A 25,273-nucleotide genomic window follows, 5' to 3' on the forward strand; every position below is an offset into this window, starting at 1 on the left:
GTGTAGCAGAAGGGAGAGCAGCTGTCAGCCTAGGACTTGAAACTTGCTTTTCTGCTTGTTGTCCTGCATGGAGCCAGGACCTTGGGTAGCTCCTGCTCCTCCGGGCTTGGCCCCCAAAGGGTCTGGTGTTGCCGGCAGGTCCAGGCAACTCTAGATCCAATCCACTGGGATTTAGGATTTGTGGTGTCTCCTCCCTGGCGCTGCTTTCCTGGGGTGTCTGGTGGGCTGGAGCTTTGTCAGGCACTTCCTGGGCTGGTAGTGCTACCAGGGAGGCAGGTGCTCCTACAGACAGTTACCTGTGTGGGGTGTGCCTCCTGGAGAGAGGATTAGGGTCCTGTGGGGCTGAGGGGCTGGCTGAACAGTGAGCCTGGCTTCCCAGGCCTCTGCTGATGCCCTTGTTTCTGCTTCCTCCTTGCTTTCAATTCTGACAAGCAAGCCACCCTGTGATTAGACTAATCTCACAGTAGTCATGCATCCATGGAGAATGTTGGCACACCAAAGGCACAGAGACACCCCCCTGCCCAGCCCACTCCCCTCAGATAGTGCTCAAGGCTACCGGGGTGTAGGATGGTGACTTAGATCTGGCCCAGGGCATTTAAGGGGCATTTAAATAGGGTGCTAAGTCCCTGGCTTCCAAACCTTCTTCCAGGCTGCCAGCACTGCTGGTCCCCAGGCTGCGTCTGCACTGGTCACTGGTCATTGTGCCTTTGTAGCTGGTCCTGGATCAGTGTGGCCAGTAGAAACCACCGAAAGTAACCAGCCTCTGGGAACTGACTTTGAATCTGGGAAGCTTCATGTTTTGTCTCCTCTTTTGTCCCAGTGTCATCATCGTCATCATCTTCTTTACCCCCCCACCCCAAGACAAGTTCCAAGCTGGCTTCAGACTCTGTGTTGCTCAATTTGGCCTTGAATTCATGATCCTCCTGCCTCCGCTTCCAAAGTGCTGGGATTGCTGGCATGTGTGGTCATTCCTGGAGCTTTAGGCCTCTGAGCTCTTGTGTTCAGCTTTCAAAGAATAAACTTTCACATTAATTGGTTAATTAGAGGGAGAGGTGGAGTAAAACACCAATGCTAACTATTATCATAGCTCAGAAAACAAATGGCCCAAGGCCACTGTCCATTCTGGCAAGATGTGAGCTCTTGTAGAGATTTTCAGTGCATGCACTCAAGACTCCCCCACCCCCAGGAATGTGCCTGCCTGTGGGTGTCTGTCTTTCCTGTGTGTGCTCTGGAGTTGGCAATCTGGAGTCGGTGGCCTGAGGGCTGGGGGCACCTGGGAAATGGTTCCCCACCTTCTGTTATATGGGGCCACCTCAGAAGGAGGTCCACGTGCTCCTGAGACTCTGCTGGAGCAGATGGTGAGCCCTGGCTGCCCGCCCATCCATCTCCTACACGCGGCCTGCTTTGTGGGAGGCTGGGAGGCACACGTGGACTGCAGAAACGGAAGAATCAGATCCAGGAGACTGCTTGCTTCATGCTCAGCAATGCGGTAGGAGGGCCTAGAAATGGGGGCTGGGGGAAAGTCCTGGGAGCTTGAGATAGAAAGGCCCCATCACCAACAGAAAGACTACACTGGTGTTGCCCCGCTGGGCTGGGATCTCTGCAGCTTGTTGGGAGGTGGGCACTGCTCTTCAAGGAGTGCAGAGCAAAGGCACTTCTTGTTGGATGATGCTCACAGACTTCCTCACCATTCATCCTGCAGGTGAGACAGGGTGATCAAAGCAACTCAGTTCTGTTTGCAGCTTAAGTAACTCATAGTTTCATATCTTAAGTGGCTCAGACCTCTCATTATATACATCACGCCCAGAAAGTATTAGGCTTTATATGCTGGATGTCTGCAGGGGTGTGTCCAGGGGACTGGAAAGCACCTCTGTTCTCCTGGCCTGCTGGGGCTCCCAGGATCCCCTGCCCATATTCACCACATGCTGAGTAGGGCTCTGACCAGCTGGGGCCACCTTGTACTCAGCCAGTCAGTGTGGTTGTGTCCCCGGCTCTTGTGCAGAAGCCACATGCCAGATGGTTCCCGCAGGGCACCTGCAGGAGTATTCCGAGGGATCCGCCGCTTTTTGAAATGGAATTATATCATTAGTACTTGCCAGGATTAGTACTGACATCAGGCTTATCCATCCTTACATCACCTGCTCTTGTTCAAAGACCGAAGGGGTGATCTGACGAGCCCACCCACGTGCAGCTGCCCTGGCTGGGAATCCATGTTTGCTCAGGCCTTCTGCATGAGTGTGCACATATGTGCCTGTGTGTTTGTGCCTGGGTGTGCATATGAGAGGATGTAGGTGTGTGTGTGTGTGTGTGTGTGTGTGTGTGTGTGTGTGTGAGAGAGAGAGAGAGAGAGAGAGAGAGAGAGAGAGAGAGAGAGAGGGAGAGAGAACTTGTCTGTGCCAGCATGTTCACCCTGTGTATGTGCATGCAAAGGATTTTTCATGTTTGCATGTTCCTATATGTGTGTACATATGTGCAAATGCATGAATATGGAATGTGAAGCTGGCCACAAGATAGGATTAAAATGTCCGTTCCCAGTGGGTCACAGTGGGAAGGTTGGGGGATGATCTCTTGGCCTTGGGCCAGGTCTTGTGGGGTTTGGTGGACAGACATGGGCCCAGTTTATAGAAGCTGTTCCCGTAAGCCACTGTCCCCATTCTGGTCCTCCTGCTGCTGTGACTCATTCCTGCTTCCATCTGGGCTCAAGAGGTTCTAAGGAGCCTAAGACAGGACTCACCTGTGGGCAGAGAGAAAACCTTGTGCTTCTGAGAGACATCTCTCAACATGTCTACCAGGGCCTGGTGCTCTCTGTTTTTCACAAGCCAGGTGTCATTTGTCACTGACCATGCACCCTTCACCACCAGGCAATTTGCTGGTTCAATAGCACTGTTTGCCGTGTTGTATTTCATAGCTTTGGCTGTTGGGAAGTGAGTTCTATACCTTGGCACCACCTGTGTGAACAGTCATCATCAACTCTCATTGGCTTATGAGTACCTGACAGGAAGGCTACAGGGCCCATCTTTGTCCTAGCCTTGGAACAACAGCATGCCCTCTTGCCGGTACTCACTTTGTGTGCTCTCTGCTGGTTTCCTCTGCAGGTTGGTGGTTGGAGCCAGTTGTATCCTTTGCCAACGTGCAGATGGCCATCTTTAGGAAAGATGCTTGGCCCCTCTACCATTCTCACTCCCAGAAGATACTTTGTTTTCTTGCACATGGACTCAAATAGACCTGTTATGAAGGGGTCCTGGCACAGGGAAGTGTTTGAGGCTGACCTTTGTAGGCCACTGCTTCCTGAGCCTCACACTAAGCCAGCCGGGCCAGCTGGAGAGGGCTGCAAGGCAGTCAGGATGGCTGTGATGAGCATCTCCCTTGAGAGCGGCCCTGATCTGACCTCATTCCTGCGGGAGAAGCAGTCAGATCAGGAAGGGTCAAGAGGGGAGCCCTGAGGGCCTTGGGGGTCAGGACAGGATGTGTGGGGGGGTGGAGATGAAAGCCCCAACTAGAGTCCCAGGCTGAGCACAGGAGCACAGGCCACAGGCAGTGTTTTACAGTTCTACCCACAAAGCTCTTCTCCCACGAGGTCTGGCCAGCAGCTCTCCAGTGAATCTCTGCAGTCTCTCCTGGAGGCTGAGACGAAACACCCGAGCCAGAAGGAAGCCCCATGGAGACATAAACCTGTCTGAGCTGCGGGTGCTGTTGGGAGAGCTGGCGCTCCATGCACTTGAGACCTGGGGTTATGGAATCTCCGAAGCTTTCAGCAGAGGCCTCTCCTGGCGCTGAGCAGGGACAGGGGACCCCAGGCTGTCCTTCCTCACAGTTGGTCAGTGTTCCTTAGCTCTGCTGCTGCAGACGTGGCCCTAGAGTGTGCTGGCTTCCTCACTGGGATTGGGCTGGATACCACCATCATGATGCGCAGCATTCCTCTCCGAGGCTTTGACCAGGTAGTGCCCACGAGCTCCAACTCCCACCCGGGCTCGGCTCCTCCCATGAGGTGGCATTCTTTTTTGTCTACCTTACCCTGCCCCAAGCAAGTTCAGGTATGGGCCTTGGGGAGAGACCCAAATCTTCAGAAACAGTTCCTTAAAAGCCAGCCAGCCATCCTAGCACCAGCATATAATATACTCCTGCCACTTGAGAGGCTGACACAGGAGGCTCACCTGAGTCCAAGAGTAAAGGCCAACATGAGTGCCATTTTAAGCCCTATCTGCCAAAATAAGCCACCCATTAAAATCTAAATTTGAGATTATTACTGAGGTGTCAAATACTGTGTCCTCTACTAAAGATAGTTTAGTTTCCGGTCATGTTAAACTCTGATTACAGAAGCTGCGCCAAGTCAGCTGAAAACGGAGTGAACTGAGCCTGTGGTTTCATGACCCCTGACCCCATCACCCTCCCCCGCAAACATCTTTCCAGCCCATGCAGCTGTGTTTGGGGCTTCATCCTAAAGCTGTGCTACTGTAGCTGAGGGTGTACACACCAGGCCCCCTCTACAGGCACACAACATCTGGAGAGCCTGAGTTTCATCCTGCCAGGGGACGTGTTGGCAGCAGACAGCCTGCAGATGTAGAGGAGGGTGAGGTAAAGGGGCCTGCAGGGAGGAGGGCAGGTCTCAGGCCAGGCGGTAGGAGGTGCGCCTGGCCCTGAACAGCCCCTGTAGCTCTCCTTAGGGACCTGCATATCTGAGTCCACCAGGCGTTTAATGGCATGTAGAATGCTAAGCAGCTAATGAGCCAGTTCCTTTGTTTGGGACAAATTGAGAAGTGCCCCTCCTCCACGTGGTCCAGCATAAAGCGCCTTGCTGAGGCAGATGCCACGGGATTTAGATGGTTTGTGCCCTTCAAACACCTGCTTCTCTGGGTGGAACCCTTTTGGGGCCCTACCAAGGCACTGAGAACACGGTGGAGGGCTGGGGCCTCTTCCAGTGCCTGGTGGGTAGTGACCTGGTCCTCATGGTGTCTTTTTGTGCCTTGCAGCAAATGTCATCTTTGGTCACAGAGCACATGGAGTCTCATGGTACCCGATTCCTGAAAGGCTGTGTCCCCTCTCTCATCAAAAAACTCCCAACTAACCAACTGCAAGTCACCTGGGAGGACCGTGCTTCTGGCAAGGAGGACACCGGCACCTTTGACACTGTCCTGTGGGCCATAGGTAAGGATGCGGCGAGCCACATGCACACTGTCGCTAGCCCAAGGAGACCATATTCCTTTGGGAAAGATGTCTTCTCCTTCCTTCCTTCACCTCCTGGGTTCCCTGTTCTCTTTGTTCCTAAGCAGATTGGGCACTGCCTGGTGCACCTTGCAGGCCACTGGGAAAGCCTAAGGGGCTCAGTACCCATGCCTGCTGTCCCAGACACAGTGCTCCTCTATTTCTTTTCCCACTGCCATGTGATATTCTGGAAATTCAAACCAAAGAAAAGATTTGGTGGTGTCATCATTCAGGACAGGTATATGAGGCCTTCCACAACCCTTCACAGACTGCTAATAAGGCTTCGGTGTCAATCCTAGAGATTTCCCATAGGGCTTAAACCATGAGAGATTGTCTTTAATTAATTAGGTGTCTGCTTTATAATGTTGTAAATTCAAGCTGGTTTTCTGTTTGTTTGCTTGGAGGCCATGTCTCACACAGCCCAAGATAACCTCACAGTCCATATGTAGTCAGGGATGAGCTTAAACTACTGCTTGTCCTGCCTCTGCCTCCCAAGTGCTGGGGCTATAGATGCATCCCATCACATCTGATTTAAGCCAGTTGTTCATCTCATAAAGATGATATGTGGAGAGCTGCGAACTGTTAGTCAGTAAAGTGCTTGCTGCTTAAGCATGGGTTTGCTCCCCAGCACCCAGATTAACAAGCTGGGATGGTAGAGCCTACCTGTAATTCAAGAGCCGGGGAGGCAGAAGCAGTCAGATTCCTGGAGCTTGTTGGCAGCCGAGCCTATTCAGTGAGCTTCAACCATGCCTCAATAAAACAAGGAGGCCAGTCCCTGGGGAATGACACTGGAGGTTGACATCTAGTCTTCACACATATGCATACACGCGCACACACACACACGTGCACACACCTACATACCTGCGCGCGCACACACATACAGACACACCTACATACCTGCACACACACACACCCTACACACATGCACACACACACCTACGTATCTGCACACACATACACATACCCTACATACTTACACTCATGCATGCATATCTACACATATACCTATACATACCTGCACATACACACCCTGAATACCTGCACATACACACCCCTATAAACCTGTACACACACACTCTACATACTTGCACACACACATATGCATGCATGCATATCCGCACATATACACACCTACATACCTGCACGCACACATGTATGTGTACCAGGACACACACACACACACACAGTTGCACACATCTGTTTTCACAAGAACATACTTAAGTTTAAAAATTGTGGTCAAAGCTGGGAGTGGTGGTGCATGCCTTTAATCCCAGCACTCGGGATTGGATCGATGTGAGTTGGAGGCCAGCCTGGTCTACAAAAGCAAGTCCAGGACAGCCAGGACTGTTAAGCAGAGAAACCTTGTCTCAAAAAAACCTTAAAAAAAAAAAAAAAAATTACGGTCATACATGTAACATAAAAGTTCTTTTAAAATTTTTTGGTATGTAACTCAGTGGCATTAAGGGCGTCCATGCCAGCGTGCAGCCATCACCACCATCTGTTTGCAGAGCATCACCCCACTCTGAAGCCTCTTGCTTACTGCACACTAGCTTCCTCCTGCTCCGACACTTACCACTCCATTTTCTGTCTTCATTTGATGATTTCAGGAACTCATAAGTGGACTCCTCCAGCATTTATCTTTTTGTTGCTGACCAGAGTCACTTATCATAATGTCCTCAGGGTTTATCCATGTGCTGCATGTGTCATCGTTTCCTTCCTCTACAGGCTGGACAGTTTTGTTTATCCGTCCATCTGTTGATGGACATGCAGGCTACTTTCACCTTTTGTTATTGTCAGGACGATTGCAGCGAACACATACATCCACAGGCTAGCTGTGTGGATACAGGCCAGCAGATACTGCTCTTTAACAGGGGCTCCACCCCCCGCAGGTGTGCTTGGCTGGCACTGCATAGCCTTGCTCTCATCCTTTCTGGGAATGGTAAGCCCAGCTTTTCCTGGGGAGGAAGGCCTAGCAGGTGAGGCCGTATACTTAACTGTTGCTCACTTTGCTAATAGACGGGCCAGCCTAGGGAGGAAGAGGGTGTAGCCAGAGGAATGCCTCCAGGGCCTGGCTCTGTGTGATGAAGGTTGTGGAGGCTCAGCCGAGAACAGTGGGGCAAACAGAGATGCAACATGTCGTTCCTGTAACAGGCATGCTAGGAGACCAGGGCACTGTGGCCAGTGGTGAGTGGGGGTCCCGCGGAGCACCATGGTTCTTATTGATGAGGGTAACATGTGGACACCACATCTCCACATGAACATCCCTGCCTGCCTCAGTGTGAGTACCTTCTAGTTTCAGGCTTCTCGTTTTCCTAGTTTCCTTACGAACTTGCGCATCGGCACAGGGGATGCCTGGAACAATAGAAACTGACCTTACAGCTTTGTCCCAGAACATCTGGGTGGAGTCTGATGCAGGCCAGGGCTCTGATGCCTCTTTTGGCTCCACCTCAGTGACTCAGGTGGTCTCCAGGTGTGCCAGAGGGGCTGTCCAGGCCACAGTGGGCCCCAGAATGGAGCTTTCTAAGGGACAAGACTGTACCACAGAGCAATATGCTTCTGGATAAACTTTTTCCTGTGTTGTTCAAATGCATAGAAATCAGAAATGTGAGCCAGGCGGTGGTGGTGCGCTCTGCAGGTAGAGGTAGGCGGATCTGTGTAAGTTCAAGGCCAGCCTGGTCTACAGAGTAAGTCCTAGGACAACCAGGGCTGCATAGTGAAACCCTGTCTCAAAAAAAATCAAAGATAAAAAAAATTCAGAAATAAGGTTGAATCCCCAGGAGATAGACCAATGGGTCATACCAAGAGGAGATGGGTGTGAGTGTGGATCTGTGTGCCCCAACACAAATACATCCTCTCCTTAGCCAGAGCCCTGTCACCAAAGAGGGTGTTCTTGGTCATATTATAAAAATGTATTTTTAAATAAGTCCATTAGGGGACATCTTGCACCCTGAAATGTCTGGTTTACCTTAAACTTTTTGTTTTTTGTTTTTGTTTTTGTGGTTTGTTTGTTTGTTTAGGGGTGTTTTTGTTTTTGCTTTTTGCTTTTTGAGACAAGGTTTCTCTGTGTAGCCTTGGCTGTAGACCAGGCTGGCTTCAAACTCACAGAGATCTGCCTGCTTCTCCCTCTAAAATGCTGGGGTTACAGGTATGTGCCACCACTGCCTGGCTAACTTAAGTAGTGAGGAGACAGCTTTTTTTCTTGCCTCACCCCAATCTGCTGTACCTCACTGAGGGGACACAGAACCCTGTCTTGCCTCTGTTGTATTTGCATGTCTGATTTGGTTTTTGAGACAGGGCCTCACTACACAGTCCGGGCTGATTTGAACTTACAAGGTACTGTATTTTTCGGCCATAAGACACACTTTTCCCTTCCAAAAGTGGGGGAGGGGATTAGGGTGCACTTTATGGCCCAATTGCTGTTTTTACTGTTTTTCTTGTTTTTACTGCTCTAAAAACTGGGTGCGTCTTATGGTCAGGTGTGTCTTATAGTAACGAAAAGTACGGTAGCCCATGCTAGCCTCAAACTTGCAGTGTTCCTGCTTCAGTCTCCCAAGTCTTGGGCCCACCAGGGTGTATCCCCATGCCCTCCCCCTGTCTTGTTGTTGGGGTGTGTGGCCTGATGCTGTTGGACAGTTGTGGCTTGTGGAGTAGGGTCTGCCTTTGCTTCTGGCTTCCAGGGGGCGGGGCATCCCACCAGGCAGAGCCTCTGGCCCTCCCCTGCTGGGAGTCTGTTCTACTTTTTGTATTTTCGAAAAGAGTATCCCCAGACAGGCTGCAGGAGTGATTGATGCTGGGGTGGAAGCTTTTCCAAGTCCTTGGCCTCTGACCCTGCCTCCCCAGGGCTGGGGCAGTGGCGGCAGCGGTTTCTGGCATGCCTTCTGGGTGGTGGGGCTGGCGCTTGGGCATGTGCTGACTTCACCACCCCCCTCTGAGCCAGGTTTTGTAAAACATTCGCGAGCCACTTCCCATTTCAACAATTGGGGATGCTTTCTGCTCCTCGCACTGATAAGCCTTTAACGAAGCATTATTTCTGTTTGCCATAAGATGATGCAGTCTGGGAGGTTCTAATAAAACAGGGGATGGGGTGGGAGTGAGGCGGGGTATGGGGCAGGGGTGGGGGCCTGGGAGGGGCACAGACACCTCTGTGGATTGTGCTTTCCATCCGTCCAAGCAAGCAGCTGGTACTGTGTCCCAACAAGCTGGACTCGGAGGGACATTTAATAAAAGGGATGGGAGCTGGGCGTGGTGGCGCACACCTTTAATCCCAGCACTGGTGAGGTAGAGGGAGGTGGATCACTGTGAGTTCGAGGCCAGCCTGGTCTACAAAGCAACTCCAGAACAGCCAAGGCAAACACAGAGAAACCCTGTCTCAAAAATCTAAATAAATCAATAAGTAAATAAAAAATAAAATAAAATAAAAGGGATGGATGCCCTTCTATCCTCCCATGACATCCATGGACAGAAGATGCCCAGCACCTCACCCCTGACCAGGCCAGCGTTCTGTAGTTGGTGAGAATGTGAGTTTGCAGCCCTGACAGAGTGGTACTGCACTGTAGAAGCCAAGAGGGACAGGCAGCCTTTTCCTCCACACAGCCTTGATCTCCAGTGGTGGATTAAACACATTAGCAGTTAAAGCAGTTAATTGCTGTGCAGGGGCCCCTCATTGTTTGTCTCTGAATCACCCGCCCACACCAGGTGTCTCAGATAATAGACTGGGAACCTCAGCGTGGAGGATTTCCTGTCTGCAGATGTGCCGATTACAGCGCTGAGTGAAGACAGTCAGCCTGCACAGCCCGGGCAGGCGGGATCTGCTTTGCCTAGCCAGGAGTTAACCAGTTGTGGCCTGAACCGATGCTGTCTGGGGAGCTGGCCCAGGGTGGCCCCCAGCGGATGCCTTTTCTGAGCCCCAGCTGTGCTTCTTGTAGGGCTGAGATGTGGTTGTAAGGCTGTGATACATCCATTCCTGGGTCACAGGCTTCCTTCCCTGCATGTGGAAAAGGGGCCTTGCTGCACCTACTTAGTCCCTGCATACTCACCTAATTGCTGAGGACAACAGTGTGCCTGCTGAGTGGGAGAGTGGCAGGTGAGGCCTGGCAGAGGAACTCGCCTCATTCTCTCCCCCAGGCCACTAAGCTATTTCTTCCTCCTCAGGCTTAGACAACCTAGTATCTTGTCTTCATTGTCATCATCTGTGTGAATAAATCCACGTCTGAGCCTCTGATGGTGTGAGGGCAGCCAGTCAGCCATTCTGAAATTGGAGCCAGACTTCCCAGCTTCCATTGGACCCCGTGTGGAGGTCATCCACAGTGCCAGGAAGGCAGGGCCCAGGGGAGCTGTGTGGAGACATCCAGTGTTTGGGGGCCCTACCTCGTCAGCCCAGGGTGAGCTATATAGTCTGGCTCTTCTTCCCCACCCAGTATGTGCCCAAACTGTAGACATAGCCACATACAACCCCCTCCACGCCCTGCACTGGGTGCCAGGCAGCAGGAGACGGGGCAGGAGAAGGACAGGTGAGGCTGGACACCGAGTGCAGGAAAAGGAAAGGAGCAGCATTAGGCTGCCTGGAGGTTTTGAGAGGTAGCTTGGTCCCCAGGACTGGCTGCTAGGCTAAGACTGAAGAGGAGCAGAGCGTAGACACAGCCCAGCCTGGAGTCTCCAGACTGTAGGTCTCTCTGGTGCTAGAATGTTCCTGGGGCTCTCACAGCTGTAAGTGGGCCTAAGCTATATTGAGTCAATGCTATGATAGAAAAAGAGAAATGTGAGGAGAGGAAAAGAAAGAGGTTGGGGTTCAGTGGTAGACACATGCTGGAGGTCGTGGGTTCAATCTCCAGTACCAAGTAAATAATTAGATGAATAAGGAAAGTGGCTTGGTGGCTGTCACCTCTAAACCTTGCACTTTGCTGCAGACAGATTGCCATGAGTCCAAGGGGAACATGGGCTAGAGAGAGAGTTTGGGGCAAGCCTGGGCTACAGAGTAAGACCCTGCTCCACATTTCCCCGACCCCAAAAGAGTAAAGGAAAAGGTTAGGGGTGTAACTTGGTTGGTGGAGTGCTTGCCTATCAAGCATAAAGCCCTGGGTTCAGCCCTGAGCTTCATATACACTGGCATAAGCAGGCATGGACCTGCAATCCCAGCCTGGGAAGGCAGGCAGAGGCTCCTCAGTGACATCGCGAGCTGGAGGCCACCGTGGCTCACATGAGACCCCATGAACACAGGGAAGGGGGAGGGAAGAAGATCAGTTGAAAAACCGCCTCAGTGGAGCAGGCAAGCAGCAGGCCAGGCTCAGCACATTCGAGGAGCCCCGGGCTTCACGGCACAGTAGCCTGGGCTCTCCACACCTGCCTGTGTGCACCTCGGGCTGTCCAGCTCTGTGCCACCTGCTGTGGCCATGTCAGTCTGGATCTCAGCCCCTCACTCGCCCTGCCTATTCCTGCTGGCACTTAAGTCTCACCTCATTTCACGGATTGCCCTTTCCTGGTGGGAACATGTGCTGTAGGCAGGCGTGAAATTGGAGGGCATGCTCGTTTAACTAGCGTGGATCAGAGAGGCGCAGGGTGCTGCTTGTGACCCTCCACCTGCGCAGCCTTGGATGGAGCAGAGTAGGTGGGAATGACTGAGGGTTGCTTTATCGGGCATCTTGGCCTGCAGCCCTCTCTAGCCACTTCTTGGGGTAAGGTCAGCTATTCGGGAGGGATGGCCGGGAGGGATGGCGGCAGGCTTCAGGAGGTGTGGGGGGTGGGGTGGGTGGAAATGCTGTTAGAAGAGACAGCCAGAGGCTTAATACAGTGCTCCAGGAACCGACACTGTGGGCCTAGGTCTATGCTTACTCAGAAAAGTGGAAAACTGCCTTTGAACCTGTGTTTGAATGCCCTCATAGTAGAGACGGCAGAGCATCATACAGTGGTGGTATGTGAGGCTCTCATAAGGCAAGAAAGGCAGCCAACAGGCAAAGGCAGGGCCTGGCAGCTTGCAAACGAAATGCCATTAATAAAGAGGAGGCAGGAAACAGTTTTGGCTTTTTGTTTGTTTGGTTTGGTTTTTTCGCGACAGTGTTTCTCTGTGTAGCATTGGCTGACCTGGACTCCCTTTGTAGACCAGGCTGGCCTCGAACTCACAGTGATCCACCTGCCTCTGCCTCCCGTGTGCTGGGATTAAAGGCGTGCACCACCACACCTGGCTATTTTATTAGTCACTAGAGAAGTACAAATTAAAACATCACGAGAGGAGCTACGCCAAGGCCAGAGTGTTACAAACAAACAAACAAACAAACAAACCACTTGCCACCAGCCGGGAAAGCCCTGTCCTCCACTCTAACCTCCCTTCCTCGGGAAATCTGGGGACACATGGCACGGGATGCTTCAGGTGTGGTTCCCGCTAGAGTCCAGGCAGTAGAGTGCGGAGAGCTGCCGCACGTCTCCTTGCTCAGGAGCCTGTTGCCACCACACGCTTATTCCAGAGCTGAGGCTGTGGAAGGAAACCACAGACGAGCTGAACTGACTGGCTCAGGCCACAGCACGGTTTGGAGAGGCCGAGCAGAGGGCAGGCTGACAGCATCACCGCAGCACAGCTTGTGTGCTGGGTCACTGCTCCGCGCACGCGTTGACGTGCACCTTGCATCTCGCTTTGTGACCGTGTCCCTGGGTCTAGAGGGACTAGAGCCACCTGCTTAGCTTGACACCTGGCACCTGTTTTCTGCTTCCCTTAGGTTCCAGACCTGAGCTGAGGATGTGCCTACATCTCTAGTGGGCCCTCGGGGCCAGCTCTCATCACAAGGGCAAGAGCAGAGCTTGAGGGAGCTGTGAGGCTATGTCTGAGGTCGTTGTGGTCTCTACTCTGGCTTCAGTCTCAGTTTCAGGGACTGGACCCACAATATAAGATGGCTGGGGAGAGATGGCCTTTCTAGCCTTGGGGGGCCACACCATGCTGTTACAGCTTTCTAGGCCTAGTGTCTCCACCATCCGTTCCAGTAGTAATAAACCACTCACCACATGTGTGCCACATTCCTTGCCACCCTGTGTTCCTCCTGTATCCAGCCAACCAGGCATTTGGTCCGTATGCTGCAGACTTGGCTTACGTGCCCATGTACTTCCCAAAGGTATATATACAACACGTCCTAAGAAGTCTCAGTTTTGCAATAGACCATGAAGGGCCCTTAATTCCTCCCCTGCTTGCTCTCCCGGTACCACTTCCATATGCATGTGTAGTGTGTCTCAGCCAGCCTTTCCGTATGACTGTGCCAGTGCCAAACCATTCCTGTGGCACAGTGGTGACGTATGTGGAAATAAACCTGTTTAGAGGCACAGACCTGCTGTACTACAGTTGCCTGTAGCATTCAGTGTAGTGAGTGCTGTATGCAGTTTTAGCCCAGGAACAAACTGCTACACATATGTACCACACAGGTCTAACTGTGACGTAGGCGAGAGCATCTAGGTTTGCATAAGCATCCTTGATCTTCGTGCAATGGCAAGCTACTCAGTGACACAGTTATCAGAATGTATCTCTATCATTAAGTGTCTTTTTTCTTGTACTTTTATTTCCATAAAGACCTTGGTATAGGCTTCCTTGTTACCATAGTAACCACAAAGAGCACAAAGATGCTCTTAGCCTCACAGGACCAGGTGGGCCCTATGTGTAGGAGAGATCATGAACATAGTGTGGCAAGCATCAAGAAAGGGCAGCCTACCAGTTTTTCCCTTGGCCACTCCAGCTCTAGCACAATTACCAGGAGACAGTGAGTGCAGCAGGCTACACTCAGCAGCTAGGGAAAGGACACACAGACGGAGCCATGGGACCCTGACCTACGGAGCCTTTACCTCTTCTTATGTGCCCAGCACCTTCCTCTGATGTGGCCTCCCACCTCCTGAGTCTAGGCTGATCCCCATGGTGCCTGCCTGCCCACACCCTGTTCCTGTGGCTGAGCAGTGCCAAGAAGGCTGGAGCCAGGCCCAAGCCAGCTCTGGCAGTCGGGCTTAGCCGAGCCTCCATGTTTTGACTTCCCCGTCCAGCATAACAGCTGGAGACTTAAAGCTTCATCTGCCAGATGTTTAGGTGGGCGCCACCCACTTCCTGGACATCGCAATGCCGAAGTCTGGCTTGTCCCATATTCCAAGAACTGTGGGAACGGCGCCTTTGATGCCAGATCACCTCTGTTGGTGGGGAATTGTCTTGGGCTTTTGAGAGGCATAAACAGCCTGGCCCTGGGGGGGTGGGGAACACCCACTCAGGGGCCACAGCTATCTGAATTCAAGGCAAAGGGGACCTCCCCTGATAACTGAGCTAATAAGTTCACATGCTACCCCCTTCCTGAAGGCCCAGAGCTGTGTGGAGCGTGAGGGACAGACACACTGACACCTAGGGAGACAAACAGGATGTGACTGACACGCTGTCTGAAGGCTGTGAGCGCTGTGCTGGACAGCTACAGGGCGTGCAGAGGATGGCAAGCTGAGGCCCGCGCTCTGGAGACCTGGCTGCCAGCCCTACTTATTCAGCACCATTACCGGCTCCTGGTGAGGTGGCTCCAGGCCTGTTCTGAGGGTCTGGGCGAGGCTTGAATTGGCTTGCTCTCACTGTTGGCTCCACTCACCGTACTCCTCGTACAGTGCATGCTCGGGCTATCCCAGTCAATTCTGGAGACACAGGGCCTAGTCTGTCCATGCAGATAGCATGTTGGTGGGAGGTGACACTTGGAGCCTGTCTGTAGGAGACATACAGGGTGGACAGGGAAGAGCAAGTATTTCACCAACAGAGTCCTGGGCATTTGGGGAAGTGGAAGAGTGCCCCCCCTCCCCCCAGTGAAGAACTGTGTGAGGAATTTCCAACCAGTTAGCTTACATGGAGCCACATGAACCAAGACACCCCACAGTTTACACGGATAGACTAGCCACCTCCCCGGGGTCGCATGCCACTTCCTGCACTGTGCAGCCTGTGGGACTCGCTGATCACACTCTGCTGCTTCCTTGCAGCTCCAGAGAGTCTGACTCCCGGGCAGCTGTGAGGCCGTAGAGAGCCCAGGCTGAGACCAGGGCCACTCCAGGCCTCTCTGTGCTGCAAGTCTTTCTATTTGTGGACAAGAACTACATATTCTAGAAAAGAGAAGAAATCTTGACTTTCCTGAACAAATTTGACATTACAGGATGTTAACAGTCCTCTTTGTATCTTTGTAACTTCTTTGTTAAGATAGAATCCACAAAGCCAGGCTGTAGTGGCGCACACCTTTAATCCCAGCACTTGGGAGGCAGCGGCAGGCAGATCACTGTAAGTTCAAGGCCAGCCTGGTCTACAAAGTGAGGCCAGGACAGCCTAAGATAACACAGAGAAAACAAAAACAAAAAGAATACACACCATGAGGCCGTGAGTATCTCCTGTTTCTTCAGAACTGTTGGCCTGGCATCTACGGATTTCCTCAGCTCTGGACTTACTGCGGGTAGATATGTTTTTATTAGTGCTGGCAACAAAACCTGTGTGTGTGAGACAGTGTTCTGCCACATTTGTTTGTTGCTGTTTTTGAGACAGGGTCTCATGTAGCCCAGGATGGCCTTGAGCATACTGTACAATGTACAGCCAAGGGTGACCTAGACCTTCTGGTCCTCCTGCTGCTGTCACCCCCATCCCAGTGCTGGGACCGAACCCAGGACTTCAGACATGCTGGACAGGCATGCTACCAACTGAACAAAAGACCGAGCCCAAAATACTTTGTTGCTGTTGCACTGTATTGAACACATACGCGCCTCTTTTCCTGTCCCTCGGGTGACAGCATGGCAGCTCCTTACTTAGCCCTGATTGAAGCAGGCCTGGGGAGTGCACAGAGGGCGGGGCATGCCATGCTCTGTGTGGCAGGGCATCTGGGAAGGGGGCCCTAGAGCTGTCCCCTGGGGATGCTGAGAGAACTGTAGTGATCCTGTCATCTGCTCTCTCACAGCCTGTTGGTTCATTTGTTTAAAATTGTTTGTGGTTTTTAGATTTTTTTTCTCCCAGTGTTAATGTCTCTTTTGAATATATAAACTGTGTAAGCATCAAAAAATAAAAAAAAAACCAACAAAGTGTCAAAGGATGTGTTTAGACAAGTATTTTCACCTCTGTTCCACACTATCTCCCTCTCTTTCTTTTGTTTGTTTTGCTTTTTTTTTTTTTTTTAAATGAGACAGGGCCTTGCAGTGTACCATTGGCTGGAACCCATTCTGCAGCTTAGACTGGCCTGGAACTTTCAGTGGTCCTCTTATACATCTTCCTGAGTGCTGTGGTGGCAGGCATGTGTCACCATAGCTGACCTCTCCCCTTTCTATAGGACACTGCTTTTAATCTTTTCATTTATATCTTTGGCAAATATGTATATACGTGTATATATGTGCACTTGTATATGGATGCACCCTGTCTTCACAGGGGGACACATACTCTCCATTGGAGATGTACACGCCCTGCCCCGTCCTTAAGGAGCCCTCAGTTGACATCAGGAGTTTCTCTTTTCCGGGCTCAGCCATCAGGGCCTGTGGCAAGGGCAACAGTGTGGCGGTTGGTTTCCTCAAGAGCCCTATGCCTCAGCTTATCTGGGGCCCACATTGGTTTCTTTTACAAATGGGAACTCTGAGGTACAAAAGAAAGCCTGGCAACCCAGACAGCCAGCTATACTGGCAGCTTTGCAGAACCAAAGCAGGAAGGGGCAGGGGGCACTGTCACAGGGGCCAGAGGGCACTGTCCCATTTAAGAAGCCCTTGAGAGGAGCGAGAAGGTTAAGGTGGTCAGGACCTGGCACTGAAGAGATCAGCGGCTGGGGCCAGGTTAGCCCTGAGTCCTCAGTGCCTCACCCGCTCTGGTGGCCTCTGCATCTTCATTCATGAGGGTCTCTGTCTGTGTTGGGTCTCTAGGTCCCAAGTTGTCATACCTTTTACTGTGGGGGCCCTCTCTTCTGCATTGTTAGACATAAAATACTATGCAGCCTCGTCTCATGACGGATGAAGCTTAGTGGTAGAAAGCCTGAAAGCCTGCCCAACACGTGTGAGGCCCGAGGTCTAGCCAGCACTGCAAAACAGACCAAACAAAGGGATGAAAGAGTAAGTGTCATTGTGAGGCGAGACAAAGGGCAAACAGTAAGAGGACAGGTGGCTGAGGTTGGTTGGGGCCTGTTGCACCTTGGTAGCCACTATAGACCCTGCCACCTGGACCTGTGTGACCCTGTGTGCAGCCTCCATGGAAAGAGACCTACAGGCCCTCCCTGGCCAGAGGCCCTGAGCATGGGCTGGGGGTGGGGGGACACAGCTCTGAGGTTGAACTCTACCTCAGTCTGTGGAGTATGTTATTAGCTGTCCCTTAGAGGAGGCCCAAGAAGGAGCTATGGTTCTAGTGTTGTGGAGTCAGGCTTTGTGTGGGGGGCAACACAGCAAAGACAGACAGACAGATGTCTGTACACCATTCCACCTCCTAGGGAGATCTGGCTTCTCCTGATTCAGAAACCACTGGTACTGGTCCTGAGGAGCGCATGGAGGGTTCTAGGTTCTGGCCCCCATAAACTAATGCCAGGCTACAATTGTGTCATCAGGTACCTGATTCTTACCCATGCTTCAGAAAGCATCACCCGAGAGGAACACCATCCTCAGTGGTGGTTGGCACGGGGCTGTGTGGGTACCTATAAGTAGCTGTCATAGTTACCACAAGGAGCATTTACAGACATTCAGTCTTTGAGCCAGAGGCTGTTGCCGTTCCCTTGATGGCTGAGCTGTCATCCTGCCCCTCGGCAATAACAGTTTCTAAGTGGCCATTCTGAGGAATTCTTTGGTTTCTCTGTTTGTTTTTGTCTTTGGGGGACAGTCTTGCTATGTCGTCTAGGCCCGCTTTGTACTCCTGTGCTCAAGCAATCATCTTGCCTCGGCCTCTCAAAGTAGCTGGCATTCAAAGCCAGCCAGCCTGGAACTCACTCTGTAGACCAGGCTGGCCTCCACTTCAGACATCTGAGTGCCTCTGCCTACAGAGTGCCACCCCACCCCACCCCACCCCACCCCTGGTGTTAGCTGGTGTATTGATTGACTGATTGAGCGACTTATTGTACAAGGACTCAAACCAGAGTCTTGTGTATGTTCAGTCTGCTACCTATATCCCCACCCTTGTTTGGGCAACAGGGTTTGTCTGTGTAGCTCAGGCTGTCCCAGAGCTTGCTTTGTAGCCCTGAGTGTCCCAGAGCTCACTGTATAGACCAGGCCATCCTGGAGCTTTCTGTGTAGACAAGACCAGCCTCAAGCTCAGAGATCCATCTGCCTCTGCCTTCCCAGTGCTGGGGTCAAAGGTGTGTGGCATCGTGCCTAGCCAACTTTGCTTTCTTAGAGCATATATGTAGCCCTGCCGGGCCTTGAACTTGTTATTCTCCTGCCTCAGCCTTCCAAGAGCTAGGATTTCTCGTGGGTGCCACTACATCTGGGTGAAATGTTTTAAATAAAAGGCACCCACAACAAAACTGCTAACCTGGGTCCTTCAACTGTATCTTTCCTTAAGGTCGAGTTCCAGAAACCAGAAATCTGAATCTGGAGAAGGCTGGTGTGAAAACCAACCCTGAGAGTCAGAAGATTATTGTGGATGTGCAGGAGGCCACCTCTGTCCCCCACATCTATGCCATTGGAGATGTTGCTGAGGTATGCTCTCCATCTGTCTGGCCAACCCGAGCCACTGGAAACTCCTGTTTCTTTTCTTTTCTTTCTTTCTTTCTTTCTTTCTTTTTTTTTTTGAAAATTTTTTATTAATTTATTCTTGTTACATCTCAATGGTTATCCTATCCCTTGTATCCTCCCATTCCTCCCTCCCTCCCATTTTCCCCTTACTCCCCTCCCCTATGACTGTGACTGAGGGGGACTTCCTCCCCCTGTATATGCTCATAGGGTATCAAGTCTCTTTCTTACTTTCTTAATCTCTCTCTCTCTCTCTCTTTTTAAGATTTATTTATTAGGTACAGTGTTTTGCCTGCATGTACACCTGAAGGCCAGAAGAGGGCACCAGATCTCATTATAGATGGTTGTGAGCCACCATGTAGTTGCTGGGAACTGAACTCACGACTTTTGGAAGAGCAGGCAATGCTCTTAACCTCTGAGCCATCTCTCCAGCCCGAAACTCCTGTTTCTGTGCTCTCACTTACCCGTTTCAGCTGAGCCTTGAGATGAGCATGGTGCAGGAAAAGACATGTGTCTCTCTAAGCCCTGAGCACCAGCCACAGCATCCTGCTCAGGCGCATCCTAGGAGGGATGGAGCACCCGCCTCTGCTCCTTCTAATGCTTTGCCTTTCTGGGAGGCTCAAGGTGAGGCAGTTGAAAACTGGGGGCTGGAGAGATGGCTGAGCAGGTAGGAGGACTGGTTTCCCTTCCAGGGGACCTGGACCCCAGCACACACATGGCAGTTCATAGCCGTCTGTAACTTCAGTTTCAGGGTATCTGACACCCTCTTCTGGCCTCCTTGGGTACCAAGCAAACATGTGGAGCATGCAGACATACGTACAAGCAAAACACCTATACACAAAATAGTTGCTTTTTGTTTGTTTGTTTTTTTGAGACAGGGTTTCTCTGTGTAGTCTTGGCTGTCCTGGAACTCACTCTGTAGACCAGGCTGGCCTCGAACTCACAGAGATCCACCTGTCTCTGCCTCCTGAGTGCTGAGATTAAAGGTATGCACCAGCACGCCCAGCTCACAAAATAATTCTTTTTTAAAAAAATATTTTATTTAATTTTAATGTGCCTTAGTATGAGAGTGTCAGATCTTGGAGTTACAGACAGTTGTGAGCTGCCATGTGGGTGCTGGAAATTGATCCCAGGCCCTTTGGAAGAGCAGGCAGTGCTCTTAACCACTGACCCATCTCTCCAGCCCCACAAAACAATTCTTAAAACTTAAAAAAAGAAAAAAAAATCCTAGCTCTACACAGAGTTAGCTGCTCCTGCGTGTGACCTTAGAGAAGTCTTACAGCCACAGAAGGGGGGCCACCACAGCCCCCCACTTTCCCCCACTCCATTCAGCCACATTTCCCCCTCTGAGCCCAGGCCTGCTGCCGTTCCATCTCTGATTAGACTGTCAGTGGTTTTGGGTGAGGGGCCCAGTGTGGGGAAGGTATCAAGGTTCAGGACCCCCTTCCTGATGACTGGACCTGCAGCTGTGGACACTTTCTCAAGTGTCCCCCTGCCTCCACTCTTCCATGAGGACGATGACCCCCAGCACCTGCCTGGTAAAGCCCTGGCTTGCGAAACACTCAGCCAGCATTCCTCCCCTTCACAATCAGCACTGGGTCCTGTCTCCTTAGCCTCAGGTGTAGCATGCACCGAACCGTCCAGATGCATCATGGGAAGCTGCTTAGGTGCCTCTCTTAGACATGCTGATAGATGCTGCCAGAGTCCCCAGGCTGGCCCCCTTGTCTCTGTGCTGAGACCAGCCATGTCTTCCACAAGAGTGTTTCTGTCCTGGGGCTGCTATGACAAGCAGTTTATGCCACCACATATACAAGAGCATAGAGCACTCACTCTTGGAGGCCTGGAGTTCACTCTGAGCATGGGCAGAGCTGTACTCCTCAGTACCTTCTAGGAGATCACTTCCTGCCTCCTCCATGCTGGGCCTGGGTGGTCCTTGGATGCCGGCTCTGGGCTATCATCACTGACAGTCTCCTCCTGGAGCTGTATGCCCTCCTTTGTCTCTTACAGACTGTCCTTTGTCAGACTTAAGGCCCGTGTAAATCCAGTATGTTATACATAAGCCCCAAGTCCAAGTGAACCCAAGTGCCGAGTTCTAAACAGGTATTATCTTCTTGTTGCTGAGATACTGTTCAACCCGCGCCAGTGTGCTCCTGCCGTGAGTGTTGGGCATCACCAGTCACCAGGAGCACAAGGGACACTGCAGGGACACACCCTGTAGAGGAGCATCTTGGTAGGAGACATAAGCTGGTGAACGGCTTCAGGTGTCAGGATGCTCACGGCCATTGCTGTACAGAGATTGTGGGCTGGGTCACTGAAGGTTCTGGTCACTGAAGGTTCTGGTCACTGAAGGTTCTGGTCAGCAGCAAAGCAGGCTAGACGACGAGGGCACCTGGCACCTATGCCTTCAGAGCGTGAAGATGGCTGCCCCCCTTCCCCCCCCCCCCCCCCCCATCCACCCCCTACCCCCGGCTCCCTTTGGAACTCACTTTGGGAAACGGAGAGAGAAACCTGAGGTGAGCTGGAGCCAGGGTTTGAGTCTAGTAAGTCCCAAGGAGAGTCCCTGCTTGGTCAGCATGGCTCTGGAGTCTTTGATGCACCAGGGAGGTCCCCTACCCCTATGAACGTGCTCAGATAAGAGCCAAGTGGCCACTGTGCAAGGTACTATCAGGCCCTGTGACTGAATTTCAGCAACACGTGACTCTATAACAGATGCCAGACCCCCAGTGCTGCCAGGTATCAGGCCTCACAGATGACAGTCCCAAGGGGGACTGCAGGAAAACTCCATGGGGTCTGCTGTCCAGCCCTACTCCTTGGTCATTTCACCACTTAAAAAAAAAAATTTCTTTTTTAATGTATGGGTGTTTCCCCTGCATGCATACCTGTGCACCACATGTGTGCGTGGTGCACGTGGAGACCAGAAGAGGGCATCAAATTCCCAGAAAATGAAGTTACAAACAGTTCTTAGCTGTCATGTGGATGCTGAAACCCAGGCCCTCTGTGTTCTTAACCGCTGAGCAATCTCTCCAGCCTCTCACGTTACTCTCTAAATGAGACCCAAGCCATGAACCTGGGCAGTGTGGCTGCTTTGTCTCTGCCTGTGCTTGGTTTGGAGGTTGTAGTCTCTGTCTATAGGCCTCAGCTCTATCTTGTGAGCACTGCACCCTGAGATAGCACCCGTGTTCTCCCAGAAGAACAGCAAGTGTGTCTCTGTACACCCTAGGGTCTGGTGCTGTGCTGCCACCAGCATGTGGCACATGAAAGCCTTCTTTCATTATTTTTAATTTTCAGTACACAGTTTAAAAGATGATTGTAAGCAATGCAGTTAATACTCCTGCAGTCAGCCGGGCATGGTGGCGCAGGCCTGTAATCCCAGCACTCGGGAGGCAGAGGCAAGCAGATTGCTGTGAATTTGAGGCCAGCCAAGGCTACACAGAGAAACCCTGTCTCAAACAAAACAATCAAACAAACAAACAAACAAACCGGCAGTCAGGTCAGGCCAGCAGCTAGAGAGCCGCAGAGTGGTGGTGATGTTTAACTGGGTACAGTGTGCTGTGTGGGGATGTTTCCTGAGTTACTCAGGCCTGATGGAATGCACAGGCTGGAAGCAGAGTTTATCTCTGTAGATCTCTACTCATTTCTGGAATGCCAAACAGCATCTGCATTTCCTGCTACAGAGGTGATTGGCAGCTGGGGCCTGAGCTGCCACAAGCAGGAACACCCCAGGCAAGGTGCACCCTGAGACAGAGGGGTCTCCTGTGGAGTGACACTGATTTGGGATTTGTCATGGACTATGACATGCATGTCAAGCTGTGTGTCAGGAGCACGTGACATGCTTGGGGCCATATGAACCAGACCCTGAGTCATTGGAAACACGGGCAGGATTTCTTTTGTGCTCTGTCATGGAACCAGCACTCTGAGATCCTCAGGAAAAAGCCTGTGCCAGTTAGGGTGGGGGGCTACGCCCAGCCGCTTATTTCCCCTTCTGGAGAAAGTGACGATAACTCGGCATGTCCCCAAAGTGGGCTGGAGGGAAGACAGTGGCAATAAACAAATCCATAGGGGCCCTGGGATTGTCACTGGGAAATTCAACCTTGCATGCTGAAGACTTCGAGGCGTCACAGTTTGCGGCAGTGTCCACACCCTCACAGCTCACGTCTATACCCTCATAGCTCATGTCTACACCCTCACAGCTCACGTCTACACCCTCACGGTTCATGTCCATATCCGTGTTGCTTATGTCCGCATCCTCAAAGCTTGTGGCACAGTATTGGGACTCTTCACCTGCTGGGCAGGCGCTGGGTGGTGGTGTGGCATCTGCACAGGCTGCCTGGAATGTAGCCCTGTTGTGTTCTTCCTCCGTCAGGGGCGGCCTGAGCTGACACCCACAGCTATCAAGGCAGGAAAGCTTCTGGCTCAGCGGCTCTTTGGGAGATCCTCAGCCTTAATGGATTACAGCAATGTAAGTTCCTTTAAAGGACCCAAACCCAACCTAAGAAAGGCTTGGCTGCTGCTTCTGGGTAAGGGGGCATTTGCACCTATGTGCCTGCGTGTGCATGGTGTATACATGCACGCATGTATGCATGTGCATGAGTGTATATGCACAGACATGTGAGGATGTTAGTTCATGCTTGTAGGAGTAGGAGGGCACAGTCCTTGGAGCCACAGGAACCAGATCCCTAGTCTTTGCGAACTATGAACAGGCTCTCTTTTGAGCTGTCATCAGGTGTGACAGGTTCAGAGAAAAGCCTGTGCCAGTGAGAGTAGCGGGGCTGTGCCCAGCAGCCCGTCCTCTCTTCTAGAGAAAGGGATGTATGTAGTTCGCCTCCTGGTACAGCCCAGCAACGTTGAGTGACCACCTGCTGTGCTCATGTGTGGCTGGGTCCCTGGCCTCAGATTACTACTCAGTTACCACTAGGGAGATGCAGTTTCAATTTGGGGGGGTGGGTGTCAAAAGGCATATCTGATTCCAGGCCTACTTTCTAGGTTCCCACGACTGTCTTCACCCCACTGGAGTACGGCTGCGTGGGGTTGTCTGAGGAGGAGGCCGTGGCTCTTTACGGCCAGGAGCACGTGGAGGTAGGGGGACTGACAACAGGAGGGTCAGGATAGCCGCTCTCCACAGAGCCCCTCCGTGGACTGGAGGTCTGGTAAACGGGGGCTACTTCTCGGGGACTGTTCTTGTCAGGGCATGGTGTGGGGCCTCCACAGGAGCGTTAGAGACCAGCCCAGAAATAAGGGGAGACAGAAGCCTCTGGCAGCTTCAGTGTGTGGCCAAGCTTCGTTTCCTTGGTCCCACTCAGTGTCACCTGGTGCCCTGGATTGTCCTTAGGGCAGGGCTCCTGACTGCTGCCTTCCTCTGAGGTCCTGTGATGTGGCAGCCTCCAACCGCCCCCAGCTACGCTGTATATACTAGAGGCACTGTTGAGGTCCCTGGTGTTACTGCCAGAGCCTCGGGTATCTGGAGTCCATTCTACTTCAGCATGTGGAGAGCTTGTAACAGAAGGTCCCGGTGCTGCTCTGCAGGGCCCTTATGGGGAGGAGTCTCCCTTAGCCTGAATGGCTCCTCTTCCTTCTAGCCCAGGCTGGCCCACTCCTACCCACCTGTACCTCCACCTTCCTGGGACTTTCCTAAGGTTACCAGTGGGCAAGTCACTCACTCCCAGCCCAAATTCTGTCCCCTTCCCAAACTCTTCCAGGACCTACAGGCCCAATGGCCCTGATTTGAACCTTTGTCCTAAGCAAAAGGATGTTTACTGGGCCAGGGTGATTTGGGGAGTCTGCAGCAGCAGGCTGGCTATGCCCCTGGGGTACTGTCAGAGGTGGCTGGAAGCCTTGAAAGCTGCCAGGTAGTGGAGGCCGGATGACTTTGACGTGGGCCTTCCTGAAGCAGCAGCTTGCAGGCTGTGAAGCCCAGGTCATGAGGCTGTAGAGTCTGCCCGCTCCGTGTACCCAGGCCCCTCCATCATGGAGACAGGCCTGACAGGCCTGCCTTCCCAGCACTTTATTTGCTATTTTTGTTAGATTCATCATAAGTACATTGGGACATGTGGTCAGAGCATTTTATAATGTTTTATGTTTCGTGATGGTGAATGGCCAAACATTCTTGTTTGTTTTTTCTTCAGTTCTGTCTTGCTTAGAACAATATTCTCTGAAGCCCTATTAATTAATAATGGCTGTGTAGCACATGTGGGGCCCGGCTCATTTTTTATATGGCTGCAGCCCTGAACATACTGTCAAGCCCTTCATGGGTGCTGAAAGCCCTTGTCCCACAACTCCAGTGAGGCTGGGGGCCTGCCCTGCTCCTCCACAACCCTGCGCCAGCCCCTCCTCTTAGCCAAAGTTCAGGCCAGGCCAGCAGCAGGGTGTCTCGGGGAGGCCCGGCAGCCATCTGAGCGCCATCCCTGCTCACATGGGTAGGATG

The 25,273-nt window shown here is 52.0% G+C and overlaps 1 protein-coding gene across 2 annotated transcripts in view; it reads left to right on the forward strand.

The window, feature by feature from the left end:
• Txnrd2 (thioredoxin reductase 2) overlaps positions 1-25,273 on the forward strand; it is a 53,454-nt gene that overhangs the window by 22,856 nt on the left and 5,325 nt on the right. For both annotated transcript variants that reach the window (XM_051150672.1, XM_051150673.1), the window contains exons 9-14: positions 3,096-3,115; positions 3,847-3,938; positions 4,971-5,145; positions 18,683-18,819; positions 23,216-23,311; positions 23,836-23,928. In XM_051150672.1, coding sequence (XP_051006629.1) covers positions 3,096-3,115; positions 3,847-3,938; positions 4,971-5,145; positions 18,683-18,819; positions 23,216-23,311; positions 23,836-23,928 — 613 coding nt within the window. The remainder of the gene's footprint in view (positions 1-3,095; positions 3,116-3,846; positions 3,939-4,970; positions 5,146-18,682; positions 18,820-23,215; positions 23,312-23,835; positions 23,929-25,273) is intronic.

This window comes from Acomys russatus, chromosome 8 (assembly GCF_903995435.1).
Source record: "Acomys russatus chromosome 8, mAcoRus1.1, whole genome shotgun sequence".
Classification (NCBI taxonomy): Eukaryota; Metazoa; Chordata; class Mammalia; order Rodentia; family Muridae; genus Acomys; species Acomys russatus.